The sequence below is a fragment of the Urocampus carinirostris genome, chromosome 6, assembly GCF_059441175.1.
Source record: "Urocampus carinirostris isolate Australia breed hairy pipefish chromosome 6, RoL_Ucar_1.0, whole genome shotgun sequence".
In the NCBI taxonomy this organism is placed as follows: Eukaryota; Metazoa; Chordata; class Actinopteri; order Syngnathiformes; family Syngnathidae; genus Urocampus; species Urocampus carinirostris.
Genome location: NC_142354.1, coordinates 15,848,635 through 15,860,728, shown reverse-complemented (window position 1 = coordinate 15,860,728; position 12,094 = coordinate 15,848,635). Strand labels below are relative to the sequence as shown.

At 39.9% G+C, this 12,094-nt stretch overlaps 1 protein-coding gene across 2 annotated transcripts in view; it reads left to right on the top strand.

The window, feature by feature from the left end:
* Positions 1 to 10,926: 10,926 nt before the first annotated feature.
* kaznb (kazrin, periplakin interacting protein b) overlaps positions 10,927 to 12,094 on the top strand; it is a 198,297-nt gene continuing 197,129 nt past the window's right edge. Inside the window, exons 1-2 of one of the 2 annotated variants that reach the window (XM_088338051.1) lie at positions 10,927 to 10,989; positions 11,060 to 11,135. In XM_088338051.1, the coding sequence (XP_088194177.1) occupies positions 11,126 to 11,135 (10 nt within the window). In that variant the 5' untranslated portion in view covers positions 10,927 to 10,989; positions 11,060 to 11,125. Of the gene's footprint in view, positions 10,990 to 11,053; positions 11,136 to 12,094 lie in introns of those variants that run through there. The other variant, XM_088338049.1, reaches the window with a different exon arrangement.

Genomic DNA, 12,094 nt, shown 5'->3' with positions numbered 1-12,094 from the left:
AGCGCGCAAGAAAATCTAGCCTGCTCACAAAAACGAGGGCTCAAAATGGCTAATTAAGAAGCGAATTAAGTCAAAGTTACAATGCATGAAGGTAAAAATACACGGGTTGCCCTAATGCTGTGTTCTAAATGCAGTATTTTGAAGTCGATGTCGAAGTAGAACGAAGTTGAGTAAAGTCAGTAGAGCTTTTCGAGAACCGGCTCTTTCGGGTCCCAAACGGCTCTTCAGGTTGATTTTGCTTCTTTAATCCCAACATGACCAAATATTATGTAAAATTATGCACAAAATGACTTAAAGGAAGGGGAGAATAGAACAAAAAAGAAATACCAAAATGAGAAAGTAGTGAAACGCTGAGAAAAAAAGAAACAAATTAGAAAAAGCCAGAAAAAAAAGCAACAAAGGAAAAAAGTAAATGGAGAACAAAAAGAAAAAAGTTACAGCGAGGAAAAAATAAACACAGATTTTTTTAAGGAATTAAAAAAAAAAGTAGAAAAAAACGTGAGAAAAATAAAAAGTTTGTGTTTCATTCAAATAATTTCCAATTCTATCAAGTGAATCTTGTTGCCAACATTGTACTTCCACTAAAAAATGTGATTAGATACAGTTGTGTATCTTGCAACTGACCAAATAAGCCCCCCAAAATGTTAATATTATGCGACAAAATATATCAGGAAAAAAAAAGAAATGGATATCTTGTGAACAAATTGTAAAAACAAACGACGGTTGTAGGCCGTACAACCTTTGCAATAATACATGAGTCAATTCATTCAAAAGTGAAAAATGTTTTTGCATTGCCGGAAACTCAGCAAAATGTAACGTGATGTCAAGTTTTGGACATGTTTGATAATGGATTAGTTGCCACTCTTGGGATTGCTGTTGCTCACTGTCGTTTCAGGCGTTGCTCACCGACTTTGTGTGAACGCTCAGACCCGTGGAAAATGACAGGGAACATTGGTCACTTCCCATTTGTGAACCCCATATGACACTTTGTGGTTTGCGGAAACACTATTACAACGCCATGCTCAGTTTTTACTTATTTATTTCTAAAGGAGTACACACATGTAGAAGAAGAAGCATGGAACTTATTAGAAAATGATGCATTCTTCCCCTCCAACCCCCACCACCCTCTCTCTTTTCCCCTCTCTCTCTTTTCCTTTATTTTATCTTTTTCTCTTCTCTTTTTCTTTGTCCACCTCTCTTTCAATGTTTCTCTCTCTTCTCTTTTTCTCTGTCATTCTCTCCATTTCCTTTTTCTCTGTCTTCTATTTTTCTCTTTTTTTCTTCTCTCTGTCTTTGAGTTACTTCCTCTCTCTGTCTTTTTCTTTATTCTTTTTTTGTCTCTTCATTTCTCTTCCCCCCCCTGATTGTTCTCTCTCTCTCTCTCTCTCTCTCTCTCTTGTATGCCTGACTTTTTCTTTCTCATTTTCTTTCTTTTTCTGTCTTTCCTTCTCTCTTTCTCTTTCGTTTGCTCTTTCTCTTTCTTTCTCCCTTTCTCTTTCTTTCTCTTACTTCCTCTTTCTTTCTCTTTCTCTCTTTTGCTGTCTTTTTCTCTCTCTTTCTTTCTCTTTCTCTATTTCTTTCTCTCTCTTTCTCCCTCTCTCTCGTTTTCTTTCTGTAATATTCTAGTTTAGGGTTTGTTTCTAGCTACTGCGGCCTTCTTGTGTGAAGTTTGCATGTTCTCCCAGTGTCTGTGTGGGTTTCCCCCCACATTGTGAAAAACATGCATGTTAGGTGAATTGGCTGGTTCAAATTGTCCCTAGGTGTGAATGAACGAGTGAGTTGTCTATGTGTCCTCTGCCCACTGCCCGAAGATGCCGGGGATAGACTCCAGGACCCCCAGTGAGGATGAGCGGTGCAGAAAATGGACCGATGGAAAGTAATGGCCGTTTACTTCAAAAATGTTTTACCTGCTGACGCCATCTTCTGGCTGAAATTGTCATTGCAGCCTCTGTCAAACTGTGTGCCGCATGTGCCTCTTGTAGATGCGGTTGTATAAACTCTTCTTTTTAAAATCTTTAATGGGCTAGATGTTGGCTTTAAAACTGTTTTTGAAACAGTCCTTCTCTTTCATTCACCATTTTCATCCCCGGATAAATGGAAAAAAAGAAGAAGTCACTCAGTTGAACTATGTTGGCCACTGTTAACGCGTACTTAGAAGAGAAATCGTTTAATTTACAGCTTTTTTAAGGACACCTCAAACTACGCACCCCACCCTTTAAGCATATCCGGCCCTTAATTAAGGAAAAGAGAGTTTTTTGGGTTGAATTAGGGGTGCTTAACCACCCTACAAAAAACAGCCTGGTTACGCCCATGTTTTGCACAATCCATTGTAGCAAAAAAGTGTTAAATAATGGTGATACGTCTTTTTAAATGAGCTGCAACGAGATGCATTTATGAATAAAGAAACATGCACACGTTTACAAGAACATGTTATTTTTTTCTATCTCTTTCCGTCTCCTTTTTTTCCTCTTCTTTCTCCCCACTTTCTCTCCTTTTCTCTACCCGTCTTTTTATCTTTTCTCTCTTCTTTCTCTTTTTGTCTCTCTCTTTCTGTCTCTCCTTTTTTCCTCTTCTTTCTCTTCTTCTTTCTCTTTTTGTCTATTTCTCCTTCTGTCTCTCCTTTTTTCCTCTTCTTTCTCTTCTTCTTTCTCTTTTTGTCTCTTTCTCTTTCTGTCTCTCCTTTTTTTCCTCTTCTTTCTCTTCTTCTTTCTCTTTTTGTCTATTTCTCCTTCTGTCTCTCCTTTTGTCCTCTTCTTTCTCTTCTCTTTCTCTCTTTTTCTCTACCCGTCTCTCTCTTTTCTCTCTCTCTCGGTCTCTCCTTTTTTCCTATTCTTCTTTTTCTCAACCAGTCTCTTTGTCTTTTGTCTCTTCTCTTTCTCTTTCTGTCCTTTTTCCTCCTCTTACTCTTTTTCTTTCTTTCCGTCTCTCCTTTTTTCCTCCTCTTACTCTTTTTCTCTACCTGTTTCTTTATCTTTTATCGCTTTCTGTCTCTTTTTTCCTCTTCTTTCTCTTTTTCTCTCATTTTCTCTACCCATCTTTTTCTCTCCATCTTACTCTCTTTTCATTTTTCCTCATTTCTCTCTCTCCCTTTTTTGCTCTCTCTCTTGTCGCAAAAAACGATAAAATAATGGAGGTTATTCTTTTTAAAGTAGCTGCAACGAGATGCATTTGTGAATAAACAAACATGCACACGTTTACAAGAACATGGTACACATATACTTCTCTGTCTTTTTTCCTCTTCTTTCTCTTTTGTCTCTTTTTCTTGACTTGTCTCTTTATCTTTCTGTCTCTCTCTTGTCCCTCTCTGTCATTATCTCTCTCAACTTTTTACTTTTCTCCCTGTCTCATTTCTCTCTCTCCTTCTCTCCCTTTTACCTCTCCCTCCTTCTCTCTCTTCATTTTTAATCTCTTTCATATTTCAGTCCGGCCCTTGGAGTTTATTTTCTTCCACGTACCCCCCCCCCCTGTGCTCGAATGAGTTTGTCACCCTCGAAAGTCGCGCTTCTTCGGTACTACTAAAGAAATTCTCCTTCAGGTTGCCATGCCAACTGCATCCCAAATTAGACGCTATAGTTTTCATGGATAGAATTTGATGCCAGCATGTCGGGACTCGGTAGGCCATTGTCAAGAGACGTTCGTCAGTTTCTTCCTTCGATGTTTTGTGTATTCAAATCCAGGCAATTGCTTAGAGCCCCCACTAGGTGGCGACAGAGAGTTAGAATTTGCATCGCAGTTGACGGAGAAGTCGAGTTAAGAATTGCGTTTTGAGACCTTCGTTAGGAAGATTAACGATCCTTCCGGGAATGAAAAAATAAGAAACTAAAAGAAGAGGAGAGAAGAAAGCAAGATGGTGGTAGCAATAAACAGATATCAATAGTAATTCCCCACCCTATCGGTGAGAATGAATGATGGAATGCTAGTCTAGTTTCACTCACGCTAGCAATAGCATGACCACACTTTATTCATGTTTTTTAACGTCAAAAGCTATTGCTATACTGGACTGTCTCAGAAAATTAGAATATTGTGATAAAGTTCTTTATTTTCTGTAATGCAATTAAAAAAACAAAAATGTCATACATTCTGGATTCATTACACATCAACTGAACTATTTCAAGCCTTTTATTATTTTAATATTGCTGATTTTGGCTTACAGCTGAAAAAAAACTCAAAAATCCTATCTCAAAATATTAGAATACTTCCTCAGACCAAGTAAAAAAAATAATTTTATAACAGCAAAACTAAATCAAACATTTGAAAATGTCCATCGATGCACTCAGTACTTGGTTGGGAATCCTTTTGCACGGATTACTGCATCAATCCGGCGTGGCATGGAGGCAATCAGCCTGTGGCATTGCTGAGGTGTTATTGATGCCCAGGATGCTTCGATAGCGGCCTTCAGCTCATTTGCATTTGCAGGTCTGGTGTCTTTCATCTTCTTCTTAACTATACCCCACAAATTCTCGATGGGGTTCAGGTCAGGGGAATTAGCAGGCCAATCAAGGACAGTGATGCCATGGTCAGTGCACCAGTTACTGGTGGTTTTGGCACTGTGGGCAGGTGCCAGATCATGCTGGAAAATGAAATCCTCATCTCCATAGAGCTTTTCAGCAGATGGAAGCATGTAGTGCTCTAAAATCTTTTGGTACACAGTTGCATTTACTCTGGACTTGATGAAACACAGTGGACCAACACCAGCAGCTGACATGGCTCCCCAAACCATTGCTGACTGTGGAAACTTCACACCGGATTTCAAGCAACTTGGATTTTGCTCCTTCCAGCCTTTCTCCAGACTCTGGCGCCTTGACTTCCAAATGAAATGCAAAACTTGCTTTCGTCTGAAAAGAGGACTTTGGACCTCTCTGCAACTGTCCAGTGCTTCTTCTCCATAGCCCAAGTCAGGCGCTTCTTCCGTTGTCTTGAGTTCAGAAGTGGCTTGACCATGGGAATACGGCTATTGTAGCCCATTTCCCGGACACGTCTGTGAACTGTGGCTTTTGATACCTGGACTCCAGCTTCAGCCCACTGTCTTTGAAGCTCCCCTAAATTCTGGAAGCGGCTCTTCTTCACAATTTTGTTAAGGCTGCGGTCATCTCTCTTGGTTGTGCAGCGTTTCCGGCCACATTTTTCCCTTCCAACAGACTTTTTGTGGATATGCTTTGAAACTGCACTCTGTGAACAGCCTGCTCTTTGAGAAATTTCTTTTTGTGTCTTACCCTCCTGAAGGAGGGTATCAATGATGGTCCTCTGGACAGCAGACAGATCAGCAGTCTTCCCCATACTTGTGATTTAGTTTACTGAACCAAGCTGAGTGTTTTTAAGGCTCAGGAAACCCTCGCAAGGTGTTTCGAGTTAATTAGATGATTCAGGTGATTAGTTGAATAGCCTACTTGTATACTTTTTCATGATATTCTAATATTTTGAGATAGGATTTTTGAGTTTTCTTAAGCTGTAAGCCAAATTCAGCAATATTCAAATAATAAAAGGCTTGAAATAGTTCAGTTGATGTGTAATGAATCCAGAATGTATGACATTTTTGTTTTTTTATTTGCATTACAGAAAATAAAGAACTTTATCACAATATTCTAATTTTCTGAGACAGTCCTGTATTTTTAAGTAGTCTACAATACAATAGTCCTTTTAATTAAAGAAAAGCCCATTAAGGGAAATACAAGATTACCCAGAATGTAGTCGCTTGAGGATTAGATAGATAAGGAAATTTCCATTTCCAGCAATATCCTCATGTTACAAAAATAAAATAAGAGATATAGAATACAAAATACCCAATATAACATGTAGAATAAAAATCATTTAAAAATGTTAAAAAAAAACACTGTAATAAAAATAAAACAAAATTTGCAAATGTGAGGTTAGGGTTTAAAGTGGGCTTTTACTCCCTTGGGGGGAGTTAAAGTCTGCCATTTAGAACCAATAATCAAATCGAATAGTCGAACCAGAAAATGTAAAATTTGTTTTTAAACGTGTCACGTTATGAGTTGTTTGGTAAGGTGAGAAAGCAAATTTTCGACAGTGAGGCCACTATAATCTGTGTTTATTGTATCTACAGCTGCAACTGCATTTCAAACTGTGCACAACTGTTTTTAAATCCAGACTCGACCCACTTCTATTCAATAGCTTATGATCGATATGTCGAGGTTAAAACTTGAGATTATAGTAGAAAGAAGAAAAGTACACACTCAAGGGAGAACTCCTACCTCCTTTAGCAGAAGGCTCATTTATTGGAAAACACAAGAAGAAAACTACACACCTGATTGGTTTATATAAACACAGGAAATGAATCTGATTGGTTTAGATAGGAATCACCTATTTAAATACAGTTTATAACGGTGGTCGCTAGATGGCGTGCGAGTATAATATAAATACAATGCGTCTCTGTGAGGAGAAAAGCAAGCTCTCGGCTTGGAATTTGGCAGTGTCAATGCCATCTGGGTTAGCTAGCTAGCCGGCGTCATAGTGGCCTTCAAGTTGTAAGGGTTAGCAGAAAGGATCTCTGTGTACCTGTTGGATAGCAGATAGGAAGCCCACCAGCAGATACCGAGTTGTAGAGACAAAGTTCCTTTGGCTTGGGACACCTACTCTCACGACCCTGAAGGCACCCGCGAAAACGTAAAACCACACACTTATTGAGCACTTTAGAAATATAAACGTATAAATACATAATGGGAAGCTACGTCGTTGCTGTTATAGACTTTCTGGACTAATTGTTCTCCTTTATTGATGTTAATTATGTTTGTGTACTGTTACCCAATGCTAAATCTATTGCACCCTGGTCATCCTGGAAATGAGACTACCACTTATAAGGCCCAAGCTCAAGGTTTCTTATTTTCCTCGTGCTGAAGTTTTGAGTTTTTCCTTGCCCGCATGTTGGTTTAAGATCAGGGAATGGTGTTTTTGTAATATATGATTAAGGGCTATACGAATAAATATGACTTGATATCTGACTTGAGAAATCGTCAACCTGTGCAGATTTTGTAGTCAAGTCCCATTTATTTGTGACGCCCTTAATCACAAGATGTCTCAAAGTCTACAATAAACATGGAAGTGTCTTCAAGAATTGTTACAAAATGTGGAAAATTAAACCCATGTAATAGATGAAGCGATTATAGCCTATTTACCATTCATAGCATATTTTCCTACTATCTACATTTCTTTTAGGGTCATTGCTGAAGTTTCTTACATTAGTGCCTAAAGAAACCCAAAGTACTGTATTTTCCACACTATATGGCGCACCGTGTTATAAGGCGCACCTTCAATGAATTATATGTTTTTAAACTTTTTCCATATATGAGGCGCACCGCATTATAAGGTGCTATAAGTGCATGCTGGTTTAAGATCAGGTAATTGTGCAATTTTGTAATTGTAATCCTGTGTAGTCCTTCGAGACATTTTTGTGATTAAGGGCGTTATAAATAAATGTGACTTAACTTGACTTGACTACAATAGAGGATGTAGTTACGTTATGCAACCGTTAGATGGTGCCACGCCAAAGGGAATGTCAAGAAAACAGTCCGATAGGTCAGTCAAACTTTATTAATAGATAACAAACAAGCTTTCCACAATCTTCATTCACTCCCAAAATGAATAACAGCTGTTTTATTATTTTCTCTGAGGTAAAGCATTTTCGTGACACATCTTTAACATCTTTGACCAACAGCAAGGCATAACATTTTACTTTTCCTCCATTTAGTCAACACGCAAAAAACCGTCTGGTACTGTTATGGTAAATTAAACGTTAGTGCAATCGCAATATAGTGACACTCGTAATGAGCAAAAACCACAAGTGCAAAACAATAACAGTAAAGCAATAACATAATAACTGTGAAATGTAAACACACACCAAGTAGGACCACCTTTGAATTCTTTAATGTTAAGTTCCCGTGCCAGCGCTGTTGCCTTCATTCGAATAGTGATTGTACTGACACTTCTACTTGCTGCTCTTTGTTCAACAACCCACTGTTAAAGTGTGTCCTCTAACTGTGGCCATCTCGCTTTATTGCCACGGAAACTTTGTTTAGTCTTCCTTACTTGGCCATCGATTCATCAATGTTGAACTCTCTCGCTGCTGCTCTATTCCCGTGTTCTACTGCGTGACTGATCGCCTTGAGTTTAAACTTTGCGTTGTAAGCGTGTCTCTTAATAGGAGCCATTTCAGGGTCTTTATACAAACGCACAAATAAAAGAGAATCGTTGTTTAATATTTCCCAGTATGCACAGCGCACTTCTTCTTCTATGCGAAAAATGGAGTCGGTGGCTGCTTCTCTTAGTTGCGAGACCTTGCAATTCAATATTGATCCATATATAAGGTGCACCGGATTATAAGGCGCATAGTCAGCTTTTAAAAAAAAGAATCCGATTTTATGTGCGCCATATGTTGTGGTAAATACACTTGCATTTGTAGAATAGATTTGCATACATGTAGAAATTTAGAAAGACTTGCTTACAGTTGTGGGAAAAGGTCGGGTAGACATCCTTGAAGATACTCTTGGCAGACATTAAGTTTCCTTGAAGATAGCGTGCAAGGGACGGGACGCTCTGTACTTGATACGTGATACAGGACCGCCTTTTGGGGTGTAATCGAAGCTTAATCGTCGCTACCAGCTTTAAAAACACTGTCATGTTCCCAGCTCTCTGAGATCTTCATTGACGCATCAATAAAGTTGTATCTCCCTCCACGCGGCTGGCTCCTGTCCATTTTCCTTATCCACATATGAGAAGACTTTTCTCTCGATTATCGAACCTGCAAATTTCTCCAACACTTATTGTGCGGAAAATACGGTAATGGGGTTCCTTTGATGACAGGTATCCAGCTTCTACCTCCACTACACAGTCAAGACCTTCCACCTGTGATGAGCACCCAATTTCATGGTTATTTATTAAAATCACAGAGTTTTTGCTTGTGAAATTTGTTTGAGTGTGGGGATCGGGCAGTGGTGGGGGCCCCACTGGTCCCTAGAATCACCATTGTATATGCATACATACATACATACGTATGACGTGCCTACTCCTGTTTTATTTGTTTATGTCATATGCTAGAAAGGGCGCAATTACAATACATACTCAAAGAAAGTGCTTCTAAATCGGCTGCATTTACTTACAAGCTTCACGCCAGTAAATGTAAACCGCATTGGTTAGCGTGGATATTTATCTAATGACTGCGAAACACATGCAGTTATCCATTCATTTTAAACAAATTAGACATTATGTCACAGTTGCCACGGCGCCCAATTGGCCCCGCCAATGGAAACGCGTTGACAGATTGCTCACTGGGAGTACTTAAACGCTGTCCTTTGAGCCGTTAGGTGTCAGAGCGTCTGGGTAACTCCTGTTAAACTCTGTATGAAATGCCTAGTTCTGTGAATTTGCCTGTGTTTGATCCTGCTTTATTTTCGGCCCGATCTGTTTGATTTTGACCACTCTTTTGTTCGGATTTCAATCCTCTGCACACTGAGTCGATCATGGAGCAGCGTGCATGCCTTTATCCATCTCAAACAATTTCTCCAAATTAGTTTTTGGCTGAGAAAAAGGGAGGAATCTCACCCCTTCCAATCGTTTAGGATACCCTGATCTACATGACAAGTGCCCCAGACACATCATCCAACCTTTCTGACGCAAAACACTGTACAAGCGCGTGGATCTCACGTTTGTGATGCCAATATGGCCGACCTCAATCGGCAGCCACAGGCTTTCGTCCGCCTCTCGTTCTGATGTATAAATTCATTGCCTGAAAAGTAATTTACCGTATTTTCCGCACTGTAGGGCGCACCCCCAAAAAATTCTTTTTGGTCCTATATTTTCCATACATAAAGCGCACCGGATTATAAGGCGCTACAATGGGAACGTCGACAAAACAGTCAGATAGTTCAGTCAAACTTATTACCCCCTTTACATTCCGAAGGCTTGCAAAGAATCAAATATGTGTCGTAGACACGTGCGGATGCGGTGTCCGTACGATGTCACTCAAATGCATCGTTCCAAATATCATTCGGAAGGTTAAAGTCTTGGGATTCAAGAAATGCCAAACATTTCTTGGTTTCCATTTTATTTTTTGCTGGCAACTGTGTGGACAGCAAAGTAAGAATTGTATTGTGCAGGGAAACGGGGTTCTTTACTGTGCATATGACAATAAACACTTTGAATTGAATTTAATTTAAAGATAGACTCATCACAGAAATATCAAGATCGTTCTAAAACAAGATACCGGGAAAATATAAAGCCGCATGGCTCACCTAAGTTCTCTTGCAGCCATCACGTTCAATAATGATACGTAACCATGGTCTTCTTACAACCGTGAGTGTAGTAAATTCAGGAGAGTAAAATATTTACAAATACAGAATAGTAAAAAATGTTTTCTCTATGCCGTAGTGCAACCCAACATGTGATTCACATTCATCTTTTTCGGCCAATTGCAGGCTTTGTTTCGCCCCTTTATCCTATGCGAGCCTGTAAATGACAAAAAGGATTCGCCCCCTTTACCTCCGAATAACTTTAGCCAATAGTGACTGATTCAAATGATGATTGACACATTGGTTAGCCAATGAAACGCCGGTATATAAATCCCATCATACACCGCGGACTACTTCACGTTCGGGGGAAAATCTAGTCGGCGGCTGTTGCATTAGTTGCAAGACTTTGCGACACACCATTGAGCCATATATAAGGCGCACTGTATTATAAGGTGCATGGTCAGCTTTTGAAAAAAATAAAGGCTTTTAGGTGCACCTTATAGTGCGGAAAATACGGTACAAACAATTTGATCTAAGGATACGATAAAGCCACACATTACTGCTTGACGCAGGGATCCCTTCTACATCCGAGTAGGCACTTTCCAAGGCAGGCACCCCCTCACTCGGCCCCTCCCCTCACCCACGACTCACCCATCCAACATCATCTGCACAGCGAGCACTTCCAGCTCACATCGCTGCAAGCTAGCAAGCCGCGTCCGCTTCCACGAAGCCGACCTCGTTTTGGAAAGTAAGACCCCTTTTCGACCTCCCCTTCTCGTTGTCTTTTACTCACCTCCTCCCTCATCTCCGCCATGGAGGAGACGCTTACCTGCTGCCAACGGGACGACACCTTCTCGCAGGTGTTCGGGCGACAGGGGCGGCTCATGCAAGCAGGTGAGTGGACGTGGTTCTCTGTGGGTGAGCGTTTATATAATACTGGGGTCTCCAACGTGGTACCAGTGAGCACCAGGACAAATGTTCTGAAAATAGCTCATCAGTGCTCAGTCATTGGGAATTTATAGTACATTGATTATTTTCTTGTGTGGTTGACTGAGTCTGTTTAACCCTACTTGCAATAGTTAACCTAGTAATAGGATGGGTGCCACCAGGTTGTACTTGCCCAGGACACACAACACGGAATGGTGCCTCTAAGACCCTAGTGGTTAAGGGAGCCAACTAACCAATTTACCAAAAACATATCAAATAACTTAGGTATTTTTACATGTTGGCATCTCTTTCAAAAGCTTTTGTATGTAAAAAGTTGTCAAATATTTCGAGTTTAGAACAAAAAAAATGCCCAAATTAATGTTAATTTTCTGTTACTCTTTGAAACGGTTTCTTCTGGAATGTCCCAGGCAGTACTTGAACAAGACACACCACAGTGAATGGTACCCCTACAACCCTAGTGGTTAAGGGATCCAACCAACCAACAGTATTGTCCCATTGAACGGAAGGACACTTTACACCGAAAAACGACAGCGACCAGATAATGAAGGTGCTGTATCTAAATCATATCGTGGGGCTTCTCCTGCAAACCCCTACCTTAAAACAACCAGCAGAGGGATGGGTACCCTCAGGCTGTACTGTCCCAAGACACACCAGGAGAAATGGTACCGTGGTGATTAAGGGGTCTGTGAAGAACAAAATAACAACATAATAAGTCCTTATTTTAGAAAAGTTATTACAGGTACAGCGTTTTATATTTGTCCACTAGATGTCACTGTGATGTGTAGTGCAACTAAAAATGAGACCACAAACTATGGAGACTTAAAGTGAGCAAAACGTACGCTTTTTCTTCCAATTTTTTACCCAGCCTTTCAAAAAAAAAGACAAAAAGCGATTTTTTTTTTTAA